The 23,290-nt window shown below is 40.5% G+C and overlaps 1 protein-coding gene across 5 annotated transcripts in view; it reads right to left on the reverse strand.

Annotated features, from left to right (window-relative positions):
- The window catches only part of WDR17 (WD repeat domain 17), a 112,364-nt gene that overhangs the window by 45,894 nt on the left and 43,180 nt on the right, over positions 1–23,290 (reverse strand). For 3 of the 5 annotated variants that reach the window (XM_074991858.1, XM_074991857.1, XM_074991859.1), the window contains 7 exons: positions 22,165–22,287; positions 20,293–20,480; positions 16,352–16,520; positions 12,621–12,712; positions 7,986–8,068; positions 6,298–6,384; positions 2,597–2,761 (listed from right to left, as the gene is read on the reverse strand). In XM_074991858.1, coding sequence (XP_074847959.1) covers positions 2,597–2,761; positions 6,298–6,384; positions 7,986–8,068; positions 12,621–12,712; positions 16,352–16,520; positions 20,293–20,480; positions 22,165–22,287 — 907 coding nt within the window. The remainder of the gene's footprint in view (positions 1–2,596; positions 2,762–6,297; positions 6,385–7,985; positions 8,069–12,620; positions 12,713–16,351; positions 16,521–20,292; positions 20,481–22,164; positions 22,288–23,290) is intronic. The other 2 variants (XM_074991861.1, XM_074991860.1) reach the window with 1 other exon arrangement.

Below are 23,290 nucleotides of genomic sequence, written 5' to 3' on the forward strand. Positions count from 1 at the left end.
CCTCAGCCCCAACACCAGCTTCAGCCTTGATTGCTGAGCTGGGGCTCCATTCTCATTCCAGCCTCAGACCCACTTCCGATGTGTCTGCTTATTCCTGTCTGTTTCTTCCAGTCCCCAGGCAGCCCCAGCCCCACTCTCAGCCCCAGCTTGGGATGTGTGTGTGTGTAAGGGGTCACAGACAGCATTAAGAGAGGGGGAGTGACCCTGAAAAGTTTGGGGACAAGTCTTATGTAGCATATATTTAAGATAAACATCCAGTCTTGATTTAAAAATTATTGATAGAGATTCACCACAACCCTTGATTAATTGCTCCAATGGTTAACTTCTCTGGCTGGGTTTACACTCACCATGGAAGATCGAACATGATATTAATGTAAACCCGGAACTTCTTTTGAGCGACATGGTATTAAGGAAGGTCAACAGGAGGAGTGCTCCCATTGACCTTCTGCTGTGAAGACAGGCATGGAAGTCGATGGCTGCAAAGTCTGTTTTTGGTAAGCAAGTGGAGTACCAAAAACTGCATAGCAGCCATCAACCTTCCAAGTAAGTGTAGACGCAGCCTCTAACTATTAAAAATCTACACCTTATTACCACTCTGAATTTGTCAAGCTTCAACTTCCAGCCATTGGATCATATTATGCCTTTCTCTGCCAGATTAATGGTTCTCAGCAAGTGGTATGGGGCCCCCTGAGGGGCCACAAGCAGACTGCAGAGGCTCCACCAAAATAAATCTGAGAGAAGGACTGGCATTAGACTTGCTGGGCTCCAGGTCTGAAAGCCAAAGTCTGAGCCCTGATGCATGGGGCTGAAAGCCAAAGCCCAAGCAACTTAGCTCTGCAGGGCCACCTGCAGTGTTGGGCCTTGAATAATTGCCCTACTTGTTACTCTTTAACACTGACCCTGGCTTTTAATCTATTGGATATGCAGAAAACACAGTTGTTATAACACAGGTGGCAAGGGAATTTTTAAAACATGTCATGGGAGCGTCAGAAAGAAACAGGCTGTGAATCCCTGTGCTAGATTATGTTCCCTGTGTAGGTATTTACAGACTGTAACCAAGTCACCCCTCAACAAAAATTGTTAAACTAAACAGCTTTACTTGAGCCTATCATTATAAAACATATGTTAAATAAAAACAAATCAACTCTCCTTTCTTTCCTGACCAAATCCAAAGCCCACAGTTAGGTCTGCTCTACACCTTGTTCCTTACAAACTAGGCAGAGAAAGTGAGTCTTGCAGTGCAGAAAAAGGGGTTCTTCTCTTCTGATTATCTTGTAAATGTCAGCAAATGTCAACAAAAAAGCTGTGTAGAAGCTCCTGGGGGCCCTTTTCTCAACAGAGAGGATTGAAAGATCGATCCACTTTTATTTATAGATGCAATCTGTTGACAGAAGTTTTTTTGGAACATTTCCAACAGACACTTCTGTTGACAGATGCTTCTAGTGTAGATGTAGCCATGAATTCTGACCCTTTTCTAATTCACATCTGCCATCAGTAATGCCACTGAAGCAGTATGGCACCTTCAAAGATCTCCACAGATGACATGTAGTCAATCATATTCAAGGTAGCTACACAAGGGCACCTTATTCCCTCCACTCAGACGGTCTTAGGTGCAATGTAAGTATGTAGTATCATCCCACTATAATCCTAAACAGTAGGTGGCAGTCACTGATCTCACTATCTGGGCAGCATGGAGTGTTGCAGTCATGTATCAGTCACTTGGCATCCTCCAAACACTAGCACTGCTACACAGGCCTGGACCCCAGACTGGATTTGCATTGTGGAGGAGGCCAGGAGACAGTTGTCACATTACGGCTACGTCTACACGTGAAGCCTACATCGAAGTAGCCTATTTCGATGAATAACGTCTACACGTCCTCCAGGGCTGGCAACGTCGATGTTCAACATCGACGTTGCGCAGCACCACATCGAAATAGGCGCTGCGAGGGAACGTCTACACGCCACAGGACCACACATCGAAATAAGGGTGCCAGGCACAGCTGCAGACAGGGTCACAGGGCGGACTCAACAGCCAGCCGCTCCCTTAAAGGGCCCCTCCCAGACACACTTGCACTAGACAGCACAAGATCCACAGAGCCGACAACGAGTTGCGGACCCTGTGCATGCAGCATGAATCCCCCGCTGCAGCAGCAGCAGCCAGAAGCCCTGGGCTAAAGGCTGCTGCACACGGTGACCATAGAGCCCCGCACGGGCTGGAGAGACAGCGTCTCTCAACCCCCCAGCTGATGGCTGCCATGGAGGACCCCACAATTTCGACGTTGCGGGACGCGGATCGTCTACACGGTCCCTACTTCGACGTTGAATGTCGAAGTAGGGCGCTATTCCGATCCCCTCATGAGGTTAGCGACTTCGACGTCTCGCCGCCTAACGTTGAAGTTAACTTCGAAATAGCGCCCGACGCGTGTAGCCGCGACGGGCGCTATTTCGAAGTTAGTGCCGCTACTTCGAAGGAGCGTGCACGTGTAGACACAGCCTATATGTTATTCACCGACATAACAGTAGTGCTGTTGTTTATGGTGCCAGCACCAGTGCAATTGGAGACCTTAAGTCTCTCTCAGAATCCAAGAATACACACCCATCATCAGAACCACTGCAGAGGATTCCTTCTCTCAGAGGAGACCACCTTACATGAAACACCTTTGCTGTATGCCCCGAAAAAACTTTCAGTGGCTGATCAGAGCTAGTTGCTAGGTAATAAACACGAACATTTTTATCTTCACAGCCAGTAGCAATCATATCTCTGCAAAGTGAAAACAGTACAATCATCAGGTTTTGGAGGCAGTAGAAATATACTGTTTTTAATTCTAAAAAATACAAATGTAACACACTTTAACATACATCTTAGAAAATGTGGACTGTATTTCCTTTTTCCATCTTCTCTCTTTAAGAGTTGAAATTATGCTTCCATATATGATACAAAGGAGAGTACTACAAACACAGGGGTAGACCCTCAGCTAGTGTCAATAGGCATAGCTCCGTGAATTTCAAAAGAGTTACAGAACAAGGTTTTAAATAATAATACTGTCTGTATGAGTTGTACTCGAGATGAAGCTCTGCATACAATTGCAGAATTAGAAAAAACTGCCTAAATGGAACAGGTACTTGAACTGAAAGTCACATAGTGGCAGGAAAAAAAAAAGTCAGAAAGTCACACATCCATCACCATGTCTTTTATCTGACTATTCCCTCATGGGAGAGGTCTCCAACTCTGAGCAGTTCTCCCATTATTTCACTGCACACAGTCTGACCTTCCTGCTGCTGAACCCCTGACCAGCAGCTATGAGTCAATCTCACTTGCATCTGCCAAACTCCCCTACTTAGGCCTGCCAGTGGGGATGGAGTGTGCAAAAGAGGCAGTTGCCCCAGGGGCAGCAGCACTGTGCAGCCTCACTGCATGTGTCTCAGAGGGAGCATGGGGGGCTGGGCTAACTGCCTTAAGCCCTGCACCTTCCACCCTTCTGTGGGACAAGGAGTCAGGTTCCCCTCCCACCTATCCCCTGAGCCCACGATGGGCATCAGTGCCACTGCTCCTGCATCTTCTCTCCCCCAACATGCACTCAGTTTCAACTTTTGCTGCAAGATTAGCATTAAAAAGTCAACACTCGAAATTATGTCAGCCTCAGAACCTCACTAACACTGCAGATCAGCTATTCCTTTTGCTACAGTATATTTGTAATGAGGTGCTATCATTGGCATAGTATGAGCAAGCACTGCAGCAAGAACAAAAAAGGTTTGTGTCAGCAGACGTACTCAAATTTCAATCCACTCCTTTAAAAAAAGGAAGTTACACTTATCTCAATTTTCTACAGATACTCTGGCAATTAACTGTGTTCTGTCATTGATTTTGGTACTTTCATTTTAAAAAATAAGGTGTTTTCCAAAAAAGGTTAAAGAAAGTCGAAACTGTCTTTTTTTTTTTTAAGCAGTATAATGAGCTAGAGGGTTAAAACAAGTTAGTCTACACGATGCTATTCATGTTTGCCTTTTCTAAGCACCTGTTTTTGATTATATTAAAATACAGGAGGGAGACTGTACATTCCTCCTAAAACTGTAGTCTTCCAGGATTCTGAAATTCACCTCTCCATGGTTTGGTTTACACTCGTCCCCAGCTTGGAAGGGGGCATGTTAATTATGGTGATGGGATATTACTAATGAAGTGCTGAGGTGAATATGCAGCACTTCATTAGGCTAATTCTCCCACACAGCAACTCTGAAGTGTCAAACTTCGAAATGTCCGTGGCTACATGCATGCTGGCACTTCGTAGTTTGATGCTTCAAAATTGCCGTGGGCGAGAATTAGCCTAATGAAGTACTGCATATTCACCACAGCACTTCATTAGTAATCTCCCATCACCCTGATTAACATACTCCCTGCGAAGTTGGGGGAAAATGTAGACAAGCTCTATGTAAGATGAGATCTGCCTTATGGCAGAGGAACAGAACTGGGGAGTTTGACATGAATGGACCATTAGCAGAAAAGAAAATTAAACTCTCGCTACTGCAACACAAAGCAGCCAGAAAGAAGCAGAGACTTCTGTTTCCCTGCTAAGACATGCTGGGTCACCATCAGAACAAGCTAGAAGGAACCAGGGAAAAGCCACAGCCAAGTCAACCACACGAATATTTCTATGGGAAAGGGGTCTACTCTCCTTTGTACCTACAGAGCTTCTCATAAATATTGGACAAATTATTCACCCAAAGCCAAATACTAGAATTTTTAACAATATTTATGGAAACACTTGTTCAAAGTTTATATTATTGTAAAATACATACAATCTTGGTTTTCAGAAAGATTTTTTTAGTGGTATGCACTCAGGAAAGATTATGCAGATTTTTAATTCTTTGTTCTTGTAATCAATTTACACCATCATCGGATTTACATGCTACAAAGGTTCTAACATTTTTGCGGAATATAGTTTATTAAATTTGCCAGAAGTTTCTTTTAGTATCAGTGTTGCTAAATTAAATATAATAATTTATGTTACTGCAAGTCAGATGGCCACTCAAGTTCATGTTGGGTGTGGGGGGAGTTTACCTTTTCTGATGGTACATCTATGCAGCGAAAGGGAGGGTGCTTCCCAGGGTGGGTAGAGATTTGCATTAGCTCAAGCAGAGGTATCATGCTTTTACCTTCCTGTGCTGGGAGGCATCCCCCCAGCTGCTGTGTATACATACCATAAGGCTTCTGATTTATTCCTCATCTTCTTCCTGCTGACCTCAAATGAATAAAACTGCTAAACCTTTACTTAGTTTGCAGAGCTGGAACTCACCTGACTAGAAATATACTTATTTGTTCTGATGTAAGGATGTTAAATACCAACATAAATCCATTTCTAAATAATAATGTTTGATTTACTCACAAGTGGGACATAAGTGAAGATTTTATTTTAAAATGAAGCATATGAAAATACATTAAATACATTTTAAATAATACATTTTGCATCCATGAGACAACACCAAACCTGCTAAGTTTCAGTAGTACATTGTCCCAAATGTCAGCATGCTGTTTGCCCTATGGAGTACATTACCAACACTTCCACTGCTTACTGGGCTCTTAGGAGACATTTACGGTAAATTAGAGGTAAATAACAGCACAGAACACTGAGTCAGGACAGGTGGTTGTAAACAAATTTTATGGGGCCACAAGAAACTTGGTCACACCCATGATAAGTGATCATCCAACTAACTAAAATCATGCTGGATTGTGGATGTTGCCAGATGAGAGAGTTCCGGATTAGAAAGGTTCAACCTTTAACTCTTAGCTAACAGACAGATATGACATTTTTATGGTCGTATGATTAGAACAGAACTGTATTTCAAGGATGACAGTGCAGCTCATGTTAAATAACAATGTTTGTAAATACGAAAGAAAAAGTGGCCTTTTATGGAAAGGCCCCAACATTTTCTGCCTTTACAAAATGAGGTCAATGTAGGGTGCATCCACACTAGGAACTAACTTCGAAGTTAGGCACTAAGTCAAAGTAGCCAGCAGAGAGCCTACACACATTTTCCCTCACTTCAAAGTTAACTTAGGGAGCCCAACTTCGAAGTCCTTACTCCATTCCTGGGAATGGAGTAGTGCCCTACTTCGAAGTTTAACTTTGAAGTAGGGTGTGTGTAGACGCTCTACTTCGAAGTTGCTTACAACAGTTGCAACTTCGAAGTTATTTTTGTAGCGTAGACACAGCCATAGTGATGTTACACTTTAAAATGCTTTTTCATTATCTTTATGCTTATTCATTTAAGTTGTAAACAGTTCAATTAACTATTACTCACTTGTTGTTTTGGCTCCAATCACAACCAAAAACTGCAGCTGGATGTTTGTACTTGTGAAGAATTTTGCCATCAATGGTTCGAATAATACTGAAATAAATTACAATACGGTAATAAGAAAAAAAAACAACATGCACAGTAGGAAAACCCATAGATCAAAATCAACACAAGGAGTCAGATTACAGAAGTGCACAGGTAAATAAATAACAAAAGAAGCATCCCTATCCTTGTAGCCCCCCCCACAAAGGTCACAGTTATAGTCTTTGTGCTTCCTCAAATACAAAGCGTAGTTCAGGTTGAAACTCACTTGTCCAGCACCTGACCAGTGCCAAGCAAGAGAATTTCCCACACCAGGGGAGGTCAATATTGTATAGGCAGTGGTCTGCAACATGTGGCTCTGGACTCACATGCAGCTTTTTAAGGACTTCTTTGTGGCTCCTGAAACTATAATTGCAAAGTAAAAAAAGAAAACAAAACCAAAACAAAAAAAACCTTCCTGATAATTTTTGATAAACAATGAAAGTCTAACTGCCCAAAAATGAACAATTCACATATAAACAGCAAACGATATGTGATCTCAAAATATTGAGTAACTCCCCCAGCATCCTCCAGAGAGAGAGAAGGTTTCAGAGTGAAAGTCAGGAAGACAGTGCTACGAACAAACATGTAAGCTGTGAGGAAATAGAATATGTAAAAAGTTTGTGAATGTCCTGCTGTAAACATATATCACATTACAAATCATTTTGTGTGCGCAGTTCTTAAAATAGGGGTTACAAAAAGTATGGGTTGATGTTATTTATTAAGGACTGTCTCATATTCACATGCATTGTGGCTCTTGAATTACTGCGTTTTTCACTAAATTGTATTAAAAAAATGGCTCTTCTTGTTACTTTGGTTGCTGACCCCGGGTCTAGCACACTGCCAGCAGTTCCACTGCTTATTGGGCTTTTAGAAGACATTCAGGGTAAATTACAGCTAAATAAGAGCACAGAACACAGAGCCAGGACTGATGGCTGTAAACAAACTTCCTGGGACCACAGGAAACTTGGCGACACCCAGGATAAGTCATGCTGAATTATGGATGTTGCCGGACAAGAGAGTTCCAGATTAGAAAAGTTCAATCTGTATACATTTCCTTAAAAACATGGAAACACAGAACAGTAGGGTTGGAAGGGACTGCAAGGGTCATCCAATCTAACCTCCTGCCACATGCAGGATTTAGTGTGTTGAAACCAATCTCTTTCTGAAAACCTCCAGTGAAGGAGTTCCCATGACTTCCCTGGGCAAGCATAGCACAGTTGGCTCATGTCTTGCATTGCGAAGTCATAAATTAGATTAGATGACCCTTGCAGTCCACTCTGCCCGAACATTCCCATGCACTCTCTGGCTACACCTACTTTTCTCTCTGCAAAACTAAAGCATATCCCCCAGGGGGAATTAGAATTCTATTCCTATGCCTGTCTGACCATAATGCAGGCAGTAGCACACATACCACTCACATGCGGCATTTTTGTTAGCATGTGGCATCATACATGCAGATACGATTACTGTGTTGTTTGCTGTTTATACAGTAACCTGTAGCCTCATATTAAGAACTTAAGAACATACAGAAAAACCTTAAGCATTAAATATTTGGTGCTATCAAAGTACACTTGTCCAAATAGTGGATTACTTTTCAACATGACACTCACCAGAATCCATCGCCACTGCAGGTTGCTATTCTTTTAGAATCTTTATGACTCCAGGCAATGCAGAAGATTCCATTCTTTCCATGCTTCAAAAAAAAAAAAAAAAAAAAAAAAAGCGAAGTACTTGTCATTAACAAATAATTCACCTCTTTCCCCCTTACTTGCTGACTTCTCTATGGTTTCGCTAGTAGGATTCAGTCCCATGTGTCTGTGCACAGCATATATACCACACTTTTAAGCAATAATGAAGCCCTAGACTAGTTGGGTCATGTAGGGCATGTGGCCATGAAAAAGGGAGAACATGCTTAGTGCAGAACCATCTACAGGATCAGAGAGTTACAACTGCAGAGTAAGCACATCGTGTCTATTTGAACTTGAACAAGCGATAGCTGGATGCTGGCTACTTAAGTTGGACAATGTAGAGAATGTTAGTGGGCTGTGTGAAGCAGCTAGAAAAGGTGTTGAATACACCACTCACTAAAAACAGAGGAACATAAGCGTGACTGCCTCTGTGCTATTGAGGAGGATGAAAGACTCAGGGAAAGAGCAATCCTGAAGCACCTTAAAGAGTAACAATATTATTCATTAGGTGATAAGCATTTGTGGAACACACCCACTTCAGATCTGGAGAATAAGTGATATAGAGATAAACATAATTAGTTGGGGAAGAGTCAAACTGGCTTTTGTTAAGGGAAATCATGCCTCACCAATCTACTTGGAATGAACCAGTTTGCACATATGTGGGCAAGAGGGATCCAGTGGATGCAGTAAATGTAGATTTTCAGAAAGCCTTTGAAAAGTCCATTACCAAAGACTTTTAAGCAAAGTAAGCTTCTACAGGCTCACATAGAAGGTCCTTCCCTGGATAGCTAACTGATGAGAAGATAGCAGACAAAGGATAGGTATAAATGGTCAATTTTCAGAATGGAGAGAAAGATAAATATAGGTGTCCCCCAGGGACTTGTTCTGGGACCAGTCCCTTTCAACATACTTATAAATGTTCTGCAGAAGGGATAAAGAGTGATGTGGCAATATTTGCAGATGTTACAAAACTATTCAAGATAACTCTCAGTAAGACAGAGAAGAGCTACAAAAGGATCTCTCGAAAACTTGGCCAGTGGGAAACAAAATGGCAGAAAAAATTAATGATGATAAATGCAAAAGAATCCAGATTACAAAACAATCTCAACTAATGAAACGGTGGGGTCCTTATTAGCTATGGAAGTACAATGAATAGCTTGCTGAAAACATCCATGCATCCATTGACTGTGCAGTGGCAGTCATAAAGCAGAGTGTTGAGAATTATTAAAGTAATAGACAAGAAGATGGAAAATATGTTGCCTGTATATAAATCAGTGGTACAACCACCTCTTGAACACTGTGTGTAGATGTAGTCACCCCATCTCAAAAAAGATACAATGAAATTAGAAAAGGTTCAGAAAAAGATAAAAACAATTAGAAGAACAAGAAGTCTTGGGGCATCTCATAGACTAACAGATTCATTGCAGCATAAGCTTTTGTGGGCAAAGACATTTGAGGAAATGTTCAATAAATCTGTTAGTCTATAACGTACCTCAGAACTTGTCATTGTTTTTGAGGATACAGACTAACCCAATTACCCCTCAAAAACAATTAAATGTATGGAACGGCTTCCACCTAAGGAGAGATTAATAAGACTGGTACTTTTCATCTTGGAAAAGAAATTACTATGGAGAGATATGACTGAGGTCTATAAAATCATGGCTGGTGTGGTACTGACAAAATAAATAAGGAAATGCTATTTACTCCTTCTCATAACACATAACAGAAGAACTCGGGTTTTGTCTACACTAGAAGCATCTATCAACAGAAGTTACTGTCAGAACACATGTTCTGAGAAAACTTCTTTCAACAGATCACGTCTACAGATAGAAGTGGATCAATTGCGGAGTTATTAACAGTGGTTTGTAACCTATCCTTTAAATCCACTTCGGTACCCAATGACTGGAAGACGGCCAATATAATGCCAATATTTAAAAAAGGCTCTAGAGGAGACCCTGACAATTATAGACCGATACGTCTAACATCAGTACCAGGAACATTAGTAGTAACAATAGTAAAGAATAAAATTGCAAGGCACGTAGAAGAGCACAAATTGTTGGGCAAAAGTCAGCATGGTTTCTGCAGAGGGAAGTCGTGTCTAACTAATCTATTAGAATTCTTTGAAGGGGTTAATAAACATGCGGACAAGGGGCACCCAGTGGACATAATATACCTAGATTTCCAGAAAGCCCTTGACACGGTCCCACACCAAAGGCTTTTATGTAAATTAAGCAGTCACGGGACAGGAGGAAAGATCCTTTCATGGATCGGGAATTGGTTAAAAGACAGAAAACAAAGGGTTGGAATAAATGGTAAATTTTCACAATGGAGGGGGGTAACTAGTGGTGTTCCCCAGGGGTCAGTCCTGGGACCGATCCTGTTCAACTTGTTCATCAATGATCTAGAAAATGAGGTAAGCAGTGAGGTGGCAAAGTTTGCAGATGACACCAAGTTGTTCAGGACAGTCAAAACCAAAAGGGATTGTGAAGAACTACAAAAAGATCTCAGCAAACTGAGTGATTGGGCAGCAAAATGGCAAATGAAATTTAATGTGGGTAAGTGTAAGGTAATGCACATTGGAAAAAATAACCCAAATTACACGTATAACATGATAGGGTCAAATTTAGCTACGACAGATCAGGAAAGGGATCTTGGAGTTATAGTGGATAGTTCTCTGAAGACATCCACGCAGTGTGCAGCGGCAGTTAGTAAAGCAAATAGGATGTTAGGAATTATTAAAAAAGGGATAGATAATAAGACAAAAGATATCATACTTCCCCTATATAAAACTATGGTATGCCCACATCTTGAGTACTGCGTGCAGATGTGGTCTCCTCACCTCAAAAAAGATATATTGGCATTAGAAAAGGTTCAGAAAAGGGCGACTAAGATGATTAGAGGTTTGGAACGGGTCCCATATGGGGAAAGGCTAGAGAGACTGGGACTTTTCAGTCTGGAAAAGAGGCGATTGAGGGGTGATATGATAGAGGTATATAAAATCATGAATGGTGTGGAGAAAGTGAATATAGAAAAATTATTTACCTTTTCCCATAATACAAGAACTAGGGGACACCAAATGAAATTGATGGGTAGTAGGTTCAAAACTAATAAAAGGAAATTTTTCTTCACACAGCGCACAGTCAACCTGTGGAACTCCTTGTCGGAGGAGGCTGTGAAGGCCAGGACTCTATTAGCGTTTTAAAAAGAGCTCGATAAATTTTTGCAGGTTTGGTCCATAAATGGCTATTAGCCAGGGGTAAAAGTATGGTGCCCTAGCCTTCAGTACAAGGGCAGAAGATGGATGGCAGGAGATAAATCACTTGATCATTGTCTTCTGTTCTCCTTCTCTGGGGCACCTGGCATTGGCCACTGTCGGCAGACGGGATACTGGGCTGGATGGACCTTTGGTCTGACCCAGTATGGCCATTCTTATGTTCTTATGTTAATCTTTCAACCTGCTCTGTTGATAAAAGGGCCACTGGAGCATCTACACAGCTTTTTGTCAACAGAAAATGCATTTTGTGTATAGATCTCTGTGAGTTTTGTTGACAAAACCCCAGTTTTGTCAACAAAACTCTGTAGTGTAGACATAGCCTAGGAATCCCCAAATGAAATTAACAGGCAGAAGGTTTGAAACAAGCAAAAGGAAGTATTTCTTTATACAAGGCACAGTCATCATGTGGAACTCTTTGCCAGAGTATGTTGGGAAGACTGATTGTAAAAGGATTAAAAAAAGAACTAGATAATTCATGGAGGATGGGTTCATCAATAGCAACTAGCCAGGATGGCAGACATGGTGTCCCTAGCCTGTCAGTCAGGGCTGAAAATGATTTCAGAAGATTCATAGTTTATGATTACCCTCTTCTGTTCATTTCCTCTGGGGCACCTGCCACTGGCCACTGTAAGAAGACCGGATGGTTGGACCTTTGGTTTCACCCAGCTTGGTCATGATTATGTTCTTATGACACCTCCAGATTAGACGGGTGAGCTACATGGGGCTACACATTGAGACCATCTGGAAACTGAAACTTAATGCAGATTTTTATAAGTCTAAATCAATCATTAAACAAACACTGGAAAGATAATGCAGCATTTTTGGGTCAAGTGAGACCTCATGACAAAAAATTAAACCCGAGATTTGGTAGCAAACATCTCTACCACATTATATTTTAATATAATTTTAAGCCTGAAGATTAATACAATAGAATAGACTAGGTGAAATATAATGTGAAGAGATGATATTGAAGAGATGTCACAAAACCTATTTTAGAAAGTGAAAAGCATCAGTTCCAGAGTACAGGCTGTATGTAATAAATATGGGTACATTTTTAAATTACATACCTCTTCAAAAACATGCAAACATTGATCCAGATAGATCAAAACTAGAGGGAGTTATATTTAACTTATATTTAACTTCACTTATATTTAAAAACAACAAGAAGTCCTGTGGCACGTATAGGCTAACAGATATTTTGGAGCATAACCTTTCGTGGGCAAAGACCTGCTTTGTCAGATGTAACTTATATTTAAGAAACCAAGAAAAAAAACTCATCTCACCTCACTGAATCGGGTTACCATTTTGCCTTTTGGGACATCCCAGATAAAACCACCATTCCTAGAGGTTGCACCAGCTATGCAGTTTAAATCCCCTTTGAGGGACAGACATTAGAGACATATCACAATGAGTATAACATCAGTGTTATTTTTTACATACACAATTTTACATTTTAATTAAAGAAATAGACAACCATATGATAGCAATGGCAGATTAGCAATTTATCTTTACAATTTGACTCCAGAATTTGCAGGGGACTTGGAACTGCTGCTGCTTACCTCTTGTAAAAAAAAAAAAATGGCTCATGCATTCTACCCTCCTACTGCAGGTGCCACTGTGTAAGGTAGACACTGACTAGTTGCAACCATGTGCTGAAGTCCCATCCCAACTCCTTGCACTGAATGCAGAGAAAGGACAAGAGGCAACTTCTGAAAGGTTGCTGTCCACAGGCTCTCTCTGAAACTGTAAATATCACACGATGTCTAGCGTTTAAAGCATCAGCTGAAAATTATGTAGTTTCATTTTATACCTGGCTGAACAGCAGAACACATTGGAAAAAGTGTTACCTCCCCCAGTTGGGGCACCCATAGGACACATGTGAAGACACTTGAGCAATGACTTATTTTTTTAAAACTACTTCAAGTCTTGGACCATAAGGTTTCACCCGTAGTACTGAGCATTTCAAACACATTTGTGAATTCCTCTTCACAGTACTCCTACTACAATGTAGGGAATCATCACTGTATACATTCTACAACGCAGAATTAAAGCAGAAGACAACAAGATTCCCCTTCCCCAACACATTGACTTAATCCCAGAACACAAACTGCTGCTATTAACCAGGCAAGTCTCATACAGAAAACACCATAAGGTGCAACAACTATTATTTTTGGACTATTCTTAAGTAGCTAACAAGAGGAAATTTGGAGAGGGACCCACAGGAGTAGAAAAGATATATAAATAAGTAGAGCTATCGACAAGGGGAAAGAGAAACAAAGTATGGTCAAAGTTCCTTCTCCAGAGCAAATCCAAATGTTGGCATATATTGAAAGAGTAGGAGCTAATGCATTTGGGGGATGATGCAAGCCAAAAAAATGGAAAGGAATCAACAATTTCTCTTTCAAATTATCCTTCCCACAAATCAAACTGCAAATACATTTCTATTGTATGTTATTTGTATTGGATGACGATGGTCTATTTCCTAGTGCAACTTATGTGGGATGTTAGGGTTAAAATGTTATATTGTAAATTATTGTTAATCATTTTTAATGTTAATTGTGATGTGTTTTTTACATTACGAATATGCCTTTGTGAAATCAAGATGTAGTCCATGAACTGTGACTCTGGGTTCCAACTTGCTATTGCATCAGCCATAGTGGACTCATGAGACCAGACTGGCAGCTGAAACCAGGTCAATCAGTTTTTCCTTGCCAAAGAACATTCTAAAGATTCCATCTCCTCAGGGGTTTCCTCTTTATAAGCTCTGCACAGCTGCAGTGCTGCTGCTGCTGTCCATCTCCGTGACAGTGTGTGTGTCAGGTTTGTGTGCGTGAGCTGCCACTGGCTAACAAAGGAGAACGTGCATGATAGTTGATCATCCGAAGTCTACTTCCATCTCTGTACTCCTGCAACAGATCACCATCTCAGAGGACTTCTTTCCAAGAAGAATAACATCATTCACTGGATCTCCCTCGCTTTATGCCCAGAGAGCTTCAAATTAGCCTAAATGTCGCAGGTCTCACATGGCCTATTCATCTTGCACGTGGAAATGTAAAAGGGGACTTTTCCTTTGGGATCTTTCCTATATTTTCTTCCTAGTAAAAGTAGGATAATTCAGGCTTGATCTTTGTGCTTCACTGCACTTACATTGGCACAGTTTCACAAAGGCTGCGTATTATTTTGCTGTTTAGTTTATCGTTTGTTGTATTAATCAAACATTGATTTTATCTTCCCTTTTCCCTAAACCTTATAACTGAATACCTTAATTCACTTAGCTTGGTGGCACCTGATTCTTTTGTCCATTATTTTTTCCTTTTCTGCACCACATTTGGAAGGGGTACCTTCAGTAAAGGAGTAAATCCATCAGTGAACAGATATGGGTAGAGGTGAACCTGACATCTTTCTGAAACGGGTTACCTTTCCCTCATTCCAAGTTTTATTTTCTTGTTGTCTATCCCTCTGAGTTAAAAAGGACATAAAGAAGAGAATGGGGGATTCCAATCATCTTTTTGTAAATGACCTGCTACAGCCTGGAGGCTATTGTCATAACTACAGAAGACCTCTACTGTTGCTCTATTGGCTAGAGAAAGATTTATCTTCCTGTCCCTCACAAGACTCTCCAGCAGCAAGCATAGCTATGTAGACACATTCTGAGGAAGATTTCCTTCAAAGAGTTCTATTTAGCACTTTGGCAAAACTGACAGGCTGTGTCTACCCTACCACCATACTTCAAAGGGAGGACGGTAAGTAGGGTGTTGGGAGTTTATTAATGAAGTGCTGTGGTGCATAGGCAGTACTTCATTAAGCAAATTCCCCCCGTGCGGCAACTTCGAAGTGTTAAAATTTGAAGTGCCAGCTCGTGTCTAGCCACAGCTAACCCGCCAGTACTTCCAAGTGCCCAGGTTATTTTGAAGTCCTTTTACTCCTCAAAAGTCCCTTTACTCCTCAATTTTTCTCTAGCCAAAATTTTGAGGATTAAAGGGACTTCGAAGTACCGGTGGGTGAGCTGCGGCTAGACACGAGCTGGCACTTCGAAGTTACCGCAGGGGGTGGGTGGGGGATTTGCTTAATGAAGTGCTGTATAGGCACCGCAGCACTTCATTAATAAAGTCCCAACACCTACTTACCATCCTCCCTTCGAAATAGGGAGGTAGTGTAGACAAGCCCTCACAGAGGTCAATGGGAGTTTTACCTAAATTAAAAGAACAGAATAGCATCCTTACATAGGCTTGAAGACATATCTCACCAAGGCCGTGTCTACACTAGCCCCAAACTTCGAAACGGCCATGCAAATGGCCATTTCGAAGTTTACTAATGAAGTGCTGAAATACACATTCAGCGCTTCATTAGCATGCGGGCGGCCGCAGCACTTCGAAATTGACGCGCCTCGCCACCGCACGGCTCGTCCTGACGGGTCTCCTTTTCGAAAGGACCCCACCTTCTTCGAAGTCCCCTAATTCTGCTCATGGGAATAAGGGGACTTCGAAGTAGGCGGGGTCCTTTCAAAAAGGAGCCCCGTCGGGACGAGCCGTGCGGCGGCGAGGCGCGTCAATTTCGAAGTGCCGCAGCCGCCCGCATGCTAATGAAGCGCTGAATGTGTATTTCAGCACTTCATTAGTAAACTTCGAAATGGCCATTTGCATGGCAATTTCGAAGTGTGGGGCTAGTGTAGACATGGCCCAAATATGACTTACGGTCAGTATGTCTTTGCTGGTAGATAGCCTCCCTCCCTCAGATGCACAGTGAACACAAAAAGAAAGCCCTTGCATAGATTTCTCAAATCCTGCCTCCATTCAGTGACACAAAACTGCCCCGGTTCTGGTGCAATCAGGGTCTTTTACAAACAGATGATGAAGAGAGTAAAGGATTTGTTTCAACTCCATAGAACAGCACGTATTTTCCAGCTTGCCATCTTAAGAATTACAAGACTATTTACTTGAATGAATCAGAACAAATGCAGTTTGTGCATAAAATTTCAATCACCACATTTATGCCTAAAATCAAATACTCTTACCTGGAGCCCAAGAAAGAGAATAAATGACCCCTTCATTCCCAGGAGAGGTGTAGACTGCTGTTAAAGAGTTTATATCCCAAACTTTAATTGTCCCATCAAATGATGCTGTAGCTAGCAGGTCAGGGTTATCAGGTTTGAATTTACAGTCAAAGATGGTTTCAACATGTCCCTAAAATAACAGAATAAAAAAACCCAAATACTAGTACCTTAAAGAGTTATTTCTTAAATTAACTCAGTTGATTTCATTGATAAGCTAACCTTATTTACTGTACTTTTAAGTCCACTTTACTGTAGCTCTCTAACATCTTCACATCTATATAAACACTATATTGTAGAACCCCACTTATCTGACATAAATGGGACTGAAGGGTGGTAGAATAACCCTTAAGTTTGGATAATGGGTGTTCTACTGTATTTCCTAAACCCAATCAGATGCACTGCTCCACCGGAGGGCAATTTGTCTATTGGTGAACTGCAGGAGCAGGACTAGCTGCCACAGTGGGACCAGTTGTCCCGCATGACCTACTGCCCCAGGGCTGGATGCTGCAGGAGGGTCAGCTGCGCCAGCGGGACTCATTGCTCTGAGGCTGGCTGCCCCAGTAGCACCAGCTCTCCCAGAAGGACAGGCTGCCCCGGTAGGACAGGCTGCACTGGTGGGACCAGATGCTGTGGCTGGCAGAGAGGAACTGCCTGCAGCCTGGCATGGGTGGAGCAGGTTAGCTGCTGCAGGGCTGTCTAGTTGGGGCCGGTTGCTGGATCATGTCGGATAAAATGGAGCATCAGTTAATTGAAGGCTGAATAACCCAGGGTTCTCCTATATCATATTATAACGTGCAATGTACAAATTTATAAATCCCTTAAACCAGTGGTTCTCAACTGGGGTACATGTACATGTACATCAACTCATTTTGAGAATTGCTTCGTTTTACAACATGCTACATAAAAAGCACCACTGAAGTCAGTACAAACTAAAGTTTCATGTAGACAATGACTTGATATTACTGCTGTATATATTACCTATTAAAACGTAACCATAATATTCACACTCCAATTGATTTATTTTATAATTTTAAGAAAAATGAGAAAGTAATTTTTCCTGTAATAGTATTCTGTAACACTGTAAAACAAAAAAGCAGTCCAGTAGCACTTTAAAAACTAACGAAATAATTTATTAGGTGAGCTTTTGTGGGACAGACCCACTTCTTCAGATCATAGCCATACCAGAACAGACTCAATATTTAAGGCACAGAGAACCAAACATAGTCATCAAGGTTGACAAATCAGAAAAATTATTAGCAAGGTGATCAAATCAGAGAGCAGAGGGGCAGAAGGAGGTGGGGAGAGGGGAAGTCAAGAATTAGGTGAAGCAAAGTATGCAAAAGATCCCCTATAATGAGGTAGAAAATTGTCATCCTGGTTCACGCACAACTAGATCCATTGTTTATAGTTAAGCCCGTAGGTATAATCGCATTTGCTGTGATCCTACTGACAGAGACCAAAAACTACAAGATCTCTACCAAATATTCATAAACCTGAATTACCTACCAGGAGAAATGACAAAACAAATCGACAGGGCCAGACGCCACTGGTCATTACCTACAGTCCCCAACTCAAACCACTGCAATGCATTATTAAAGACCTACAATCTGTCCTTAATCAGGATGCCACACTCCAGAAGGCCCTAGGTGACAGGCCTCTTCTCTCGTACAGACAACCTCCCAGTCTTATAAGGATTCTCACCAACAGCCACAGTCTATACCACAGGAATACCATTCCTGGAACTTTTCCTTGCAACAAGGCCCATTGCCAACTTTGTCCACATATCTATTCTGGAGATACCATCACTGGACTGAACCAGGTTATTCACAGAATCACGGGCACATTCTCATGTTCCTCAACTAACATCATATATGCCATCATGTGCCAACAATGCCCACATATTTTGAATATTAGACAGACTTCAAACTCTCTCAGACAAAGAATTAATGGGCATAAAACAGACATAAAAACACTCCTGATTCATAAACCTGTCATCCAGCACTTTAATGGAGTGGGCCATTCCGTTTAAGTCTGTGTTTTACTGAAAAGGAACTTCCACAGCAGTTTGGAAAGAGAGGCTGCTGAATTCTCTTTTATATTCAAATTTGACATATTAGCACGTGGTTTGAACTGGGATGACAATTTTCTAGCTCATTATAGGGGCTCTTTTACATACTTTGCTTTATCTAATTCTCAACTCTCCCACCCACTTCTGCCCTTCTGCTCTCTGATTTGCTCACCTTGATAATAATTTTTCTGACTTGTCAACCTTGATTACTAATTTTGGTTCTCTGTGCCTTAAATATTGAGTCTGTGCTGGTACAGCTATGATCTGAAGAAGTGGGTCTGTCCCACGAAAGCTCATCACCTAATAAATTATCTTGTTAGTCTTTAAAGTGCTACTGGACTGCTTTTTTGTTTTGATAATATATAGACTAGCACGGCTATTTCTCTGTATGTTTCTTTGTATTTTTACATATGATTTTGTAAGTAATTTTTAAGTGAGGTGAAAGTTGGGGGTACACAAGAAAATTAGATTCCTGAAAGTGGAACAATGATCTCAAAAGTTTGAGAGCTACTGCTTTAAAATGCCCAAACACTTTTTTTATTTTTACATTTACAAAAAATTAGCCAATTTTTCCATATATTATATTCAGAAGTCTTACCATAAAACAAATTAATTCCTGAGATTTAAGTAACTGAAAACTATACAAGTGAAATAAATAATGATTCTACCAGTTAGGCTTACAATAAGCTGAAAGATTGCTTCAACATACTTTTGTTTAATAAACTATATTTCATTTCCTTCATTCTAAAATATTAAAAACATTTTTAACAAAATCAGTAACACTGAGATGGTAGTAAAAATGTCTTGTCTATACTAGCGCTTCCAATGTTGCTATCAAAGCAGATGCATCAGCAAAGAATTACTTTTCTGAATTTTCCCAGTGAAAACACCTACAATGTAATTTAACTTTTTGTTGCATGAAACAGTTTTGCTAATTCTAATCTTGCCTTTACTCACTGGAAAAAGACATGATGAAGAATGTTAATGGTTTTACATTTTTGTATTTCTATTTCTTTACGATATTTTATCGGCTCTCTCAGAAGGCTTACTTCAACAACACTTTTGGTTTTAGTAGATGGTGAGCTTGCATATGGACTCCAGGGCCATATTCTGAGACATGGGAAAACAGTACAGGCTGATCCTCCTTTCTCCAGCACTCTCGGGACCTGACCAGCACCGGATGAGAGAATTTGCCAGACCATGGGAAGTCAATACTGTAACACATTACCAACATTAGAGGCTTTTCCAGAAGCAAAAACAGCCATATAGGCAGGGTTCCTTCGAAAACAAATCCTGTTTTTGAAAGAACTGTTCCTCTGATTTTGTTTCTGGAAGAAGTGTTCTTTCGAAAACGGGGTTTGTTTTCAAAGGAACCCTGTCTCATGAGAATATGAAAATGAGGCATGAGATATGCAAATATATGCTTCATTTGCATTTTCAATCTCGACCATTTGCATTCCACTTCTGAAAGCAGAATGCAGTGTAGACATAGCCCTATTGAAAGAGTAGTGTTTTTTTCTGAGGGGAAGAAGGAGGTGGGAATAATTCTACTGATATGTAAAATATGGATGATCTCCCTCATTAAATAACGTTAACGTTTAAGTTAGCTCAAATTTGCATCCTATAATATTTGGCAGTCTTCCACATTTTAGACATAGTGTATAAGAGCTTCCAAATCTTCAGCCCTTATGGAAGCTGAGTTGGCTGTACAAAACACTGTAGGCCCTATGCTCAATCCTTGATTATTGGTCATAAAAATGCAGTATGTACATATACATATATTAATGAAGATTATTATTTCATTCAGAACATTGGACAGGCAGAGGAAACATACCAAATCTCTAAGGAAATCCCATTTCTTGGCTCCCATGTCATAGAGCCCCACTCCACCATCCATAAAACAGCAGACAGCATGGCCAGGAGGAAGAGAGAATGCTTGGTTTTGGGTTAGAGTTGGGGGTGGAACAGCCTCACTGGTAGATGATGTATGATGATTTTTAGTAGGAGAATGTGATGAAAGTGCTTAATAAAAAGATATAAACATATTAATATATTTTGTTTTTTTTTCAATTTTAAAAACAAGCAGCATTTACATCACTTCACAACAAAGTCTGCAAAATTCATTTGCTTCTATGGCACTGGTAAGTAGAAAGGTTTCCATGGTGAGCAGGTGGGTCCCAGTATTCCTGATATTGTGCATCTCTCAAAAAGCCCTTCTAAACATTAATAGGGAGAAGAGAAATTCACTAAGAAAAATATTCAAGAAACTCTTTAAAAAAAGAGTTACACTATTTAAAGGTTGCTATGCAATAATCCATAAATGTACAAAATTAAACTTCTTCAAAATATTAAAGTTGATAGTATACCTCAAAATATCACGCTAATAGTTAAAAAAAAGTCACAGGAATTGGTATGGTAGCAGAAAAATGGCATCTGACACAAAACAGAAGAACAGAAGTTAAATTAATAATCTTCATTATTTTTGTAAATGTTAGGTGCTCTACAGAAATTAAAGGAAGGATGGTCTCTTCCCCAATGAGGTTGATAATATAAAGAAAAACTAACAGGTAGGAAAAGGTTATAGGAACCAGGAACAACAAGGCAACTGGGTTAATTATCGGTAGTAGGATGGAAGAAGGTCTTTAAAAGTAACTTAAATAAGGTCTATACCTTGGTAACTTGAAAGATGTTCAATGCATAGAGGTTGCACAGAAGAAAGCAAGGAGATGAGTATGGGACAAGTTGATAAATAGCCAGTGGGAAATTCAGCAGAGTGGAGGGGACAGGAACAATGTGTTCTGAACAAGGGAGGATAAGTATATAGACCTTGGAAGGTGGAAGTAAGAAACTTAAATCTGGTGTAACAGCAATCATTGCATTCTCAAAATACCATCTTCTAGGCTGATGAAAGAGTGCAAAAAAGAGTTCCTCAAAGTTTGATGAATTCACAGAAGAAAAGGGAAAAAGTGGTTGACATGCTAAGATATAAACTTCCCTTTCGGTTTCTCTCATAACATAAGATCATGTGTTCAACAAAATGTCTTTTCTGATGTTTATACTAGTAATCTATGAAGGACTAGAGAAATGAAATCAATAGACAACTTTCATTTCACATCTTTACATGTATGCAATGTTATTGTACCCTTGTTGGTCCCAGGATATTAGACAAGGTAGGTATAGTAATAGCTTTTATTAAAACAACTTTTGTTGGTGTAAGAGACAAGACTTTGAGCTTCCATATGGAATCAAATATGACCTGATGAAGAGCTCCGTACAAGCTTAAAAGCTTGTCTCTCCACCAAACACAAGTTGATCCAATAAAAGATATCTCACTAACCTTGTCTCACATTTTTAATGTATTCCTTCTCCATAAAGCTATTCTATAAATTATGCATATTGTAATGAGGTGTCTGTTATAAACAGAGAATGTGTATTGTACTTCCATGGTGTTGGGAGCAAGGGTATAGTATTCTGACCTGAGAGATTAATAAGGAGTAACTTAACAAAAGATTTAATTTGATAGCACTTAATCTGCCCAAAAATGCATTAGTGTCAAGAGCTATTTTGATTAAAGACTGCAGAAGTAGATCCAAAGTCAGGGAATTTTGATTAGGGCGTACATGGTTAGATAAAAAGATAAAGGACTGTATTATTTTAACTTGCACCTACTGCAACAAAGTACAACAACAACAAAATGAACACTTACACTTTTTCTTTGGAGGAGAATTGAGGACATGTAAACCATGGAACCCAGTTTTCTTCAGTTTAAAATTGTCTATGGGTGTTGTGCGTGAAACATTCCAAATACGCAACACTCCAACCTGAGAATCTGAGATTTAAAACAAATTATTAATGTCTCTTCTAAACAAAGAATGCACACAATGCAAGTAGGCATTTATATCTTCACAATAAAATTATTTTACTATAAAGATGTTCATTCTTAGAATACAGTAGATAAACCTATCAACAACAGCATAAAATATTAGAATCATAGAACACTAGAATTGGAAGGTAACAGAGAGGAAGCCGTGCTAGTCTATACACTATCAAAACGAAAAGCAGTCAAGTAGCACTTTAAAGACTAGCAAAATAGTTTATTAGGTGAGCTTTTGTGGGACAGACCCACTTCTTCAGACCATAGTCTGTTCTGGTCTGGCTATGGTATGAAGAAGTGGGTCTGTCCCACGAAAGCTCACCTAATAAACTATTTTGCTAGTCTTTAAAGTGCTACTTGACTGCTTTTTGTTTTGATAGAATTGGAAGGTATCTCAAGAGGTCATTGAGTCCAGTTCCCTGCCTTCCCAACAGTACCAAACACCATCTAGACCAGTAGTTCCCGAGCTTTTCAGCATCATGCACCCCTTTTGATTTTTGATAAACCCTCATGTCTCACCTACCTCTTCTTTACCATTAGCCAAACCCCGCTTTAAACAAGAAATTCCATTTATAATTTTAAGTGAACACAAAAAACTTGATATAAAATTTTATTTAAAATTAAAAATAATTACAAATAGCTTTTCTTGGTCCCTTGTGGGTGCCTAGTACAGCACCAGCTGCCTGAGCCCTGTGCCAGCTGCCAGAACTGCCCACACCACCTGCCCACCTGCCTGACCTCTGCACTGCAAGAGCCATCCGCCCAAGCCACCTGAGCCCTGCACTGCCAGAGCCACCTACCTGCCTGCCCACCTGCTAGCCAGCCACCAGGGCCCTGCATTGCTGGGGCCAGCCTTCCGTCTGAGCCCCATGCTGCCAGGGCCAGCCACCTGCGAACCTGAGCCTCCCAACCTGAACCTCCCAAACCTGAGCGAACCTGAACCAGCCTGCGAACCTGA

Source organism: Carettochelys insculpta, chromosome 4 (assembly GCF_033958435.1).
Source record: "Carettochelys insculpta isolate YL-2023 chromosome 4, ASM3395843v1, whole genome shotgun sequence".
Classification (NCBI taxonomy): Eukaryota; Metazoa; Chordata; order Testudines; family Carettochelyidae; genus Carettochelys; species Carettochelys insculpta.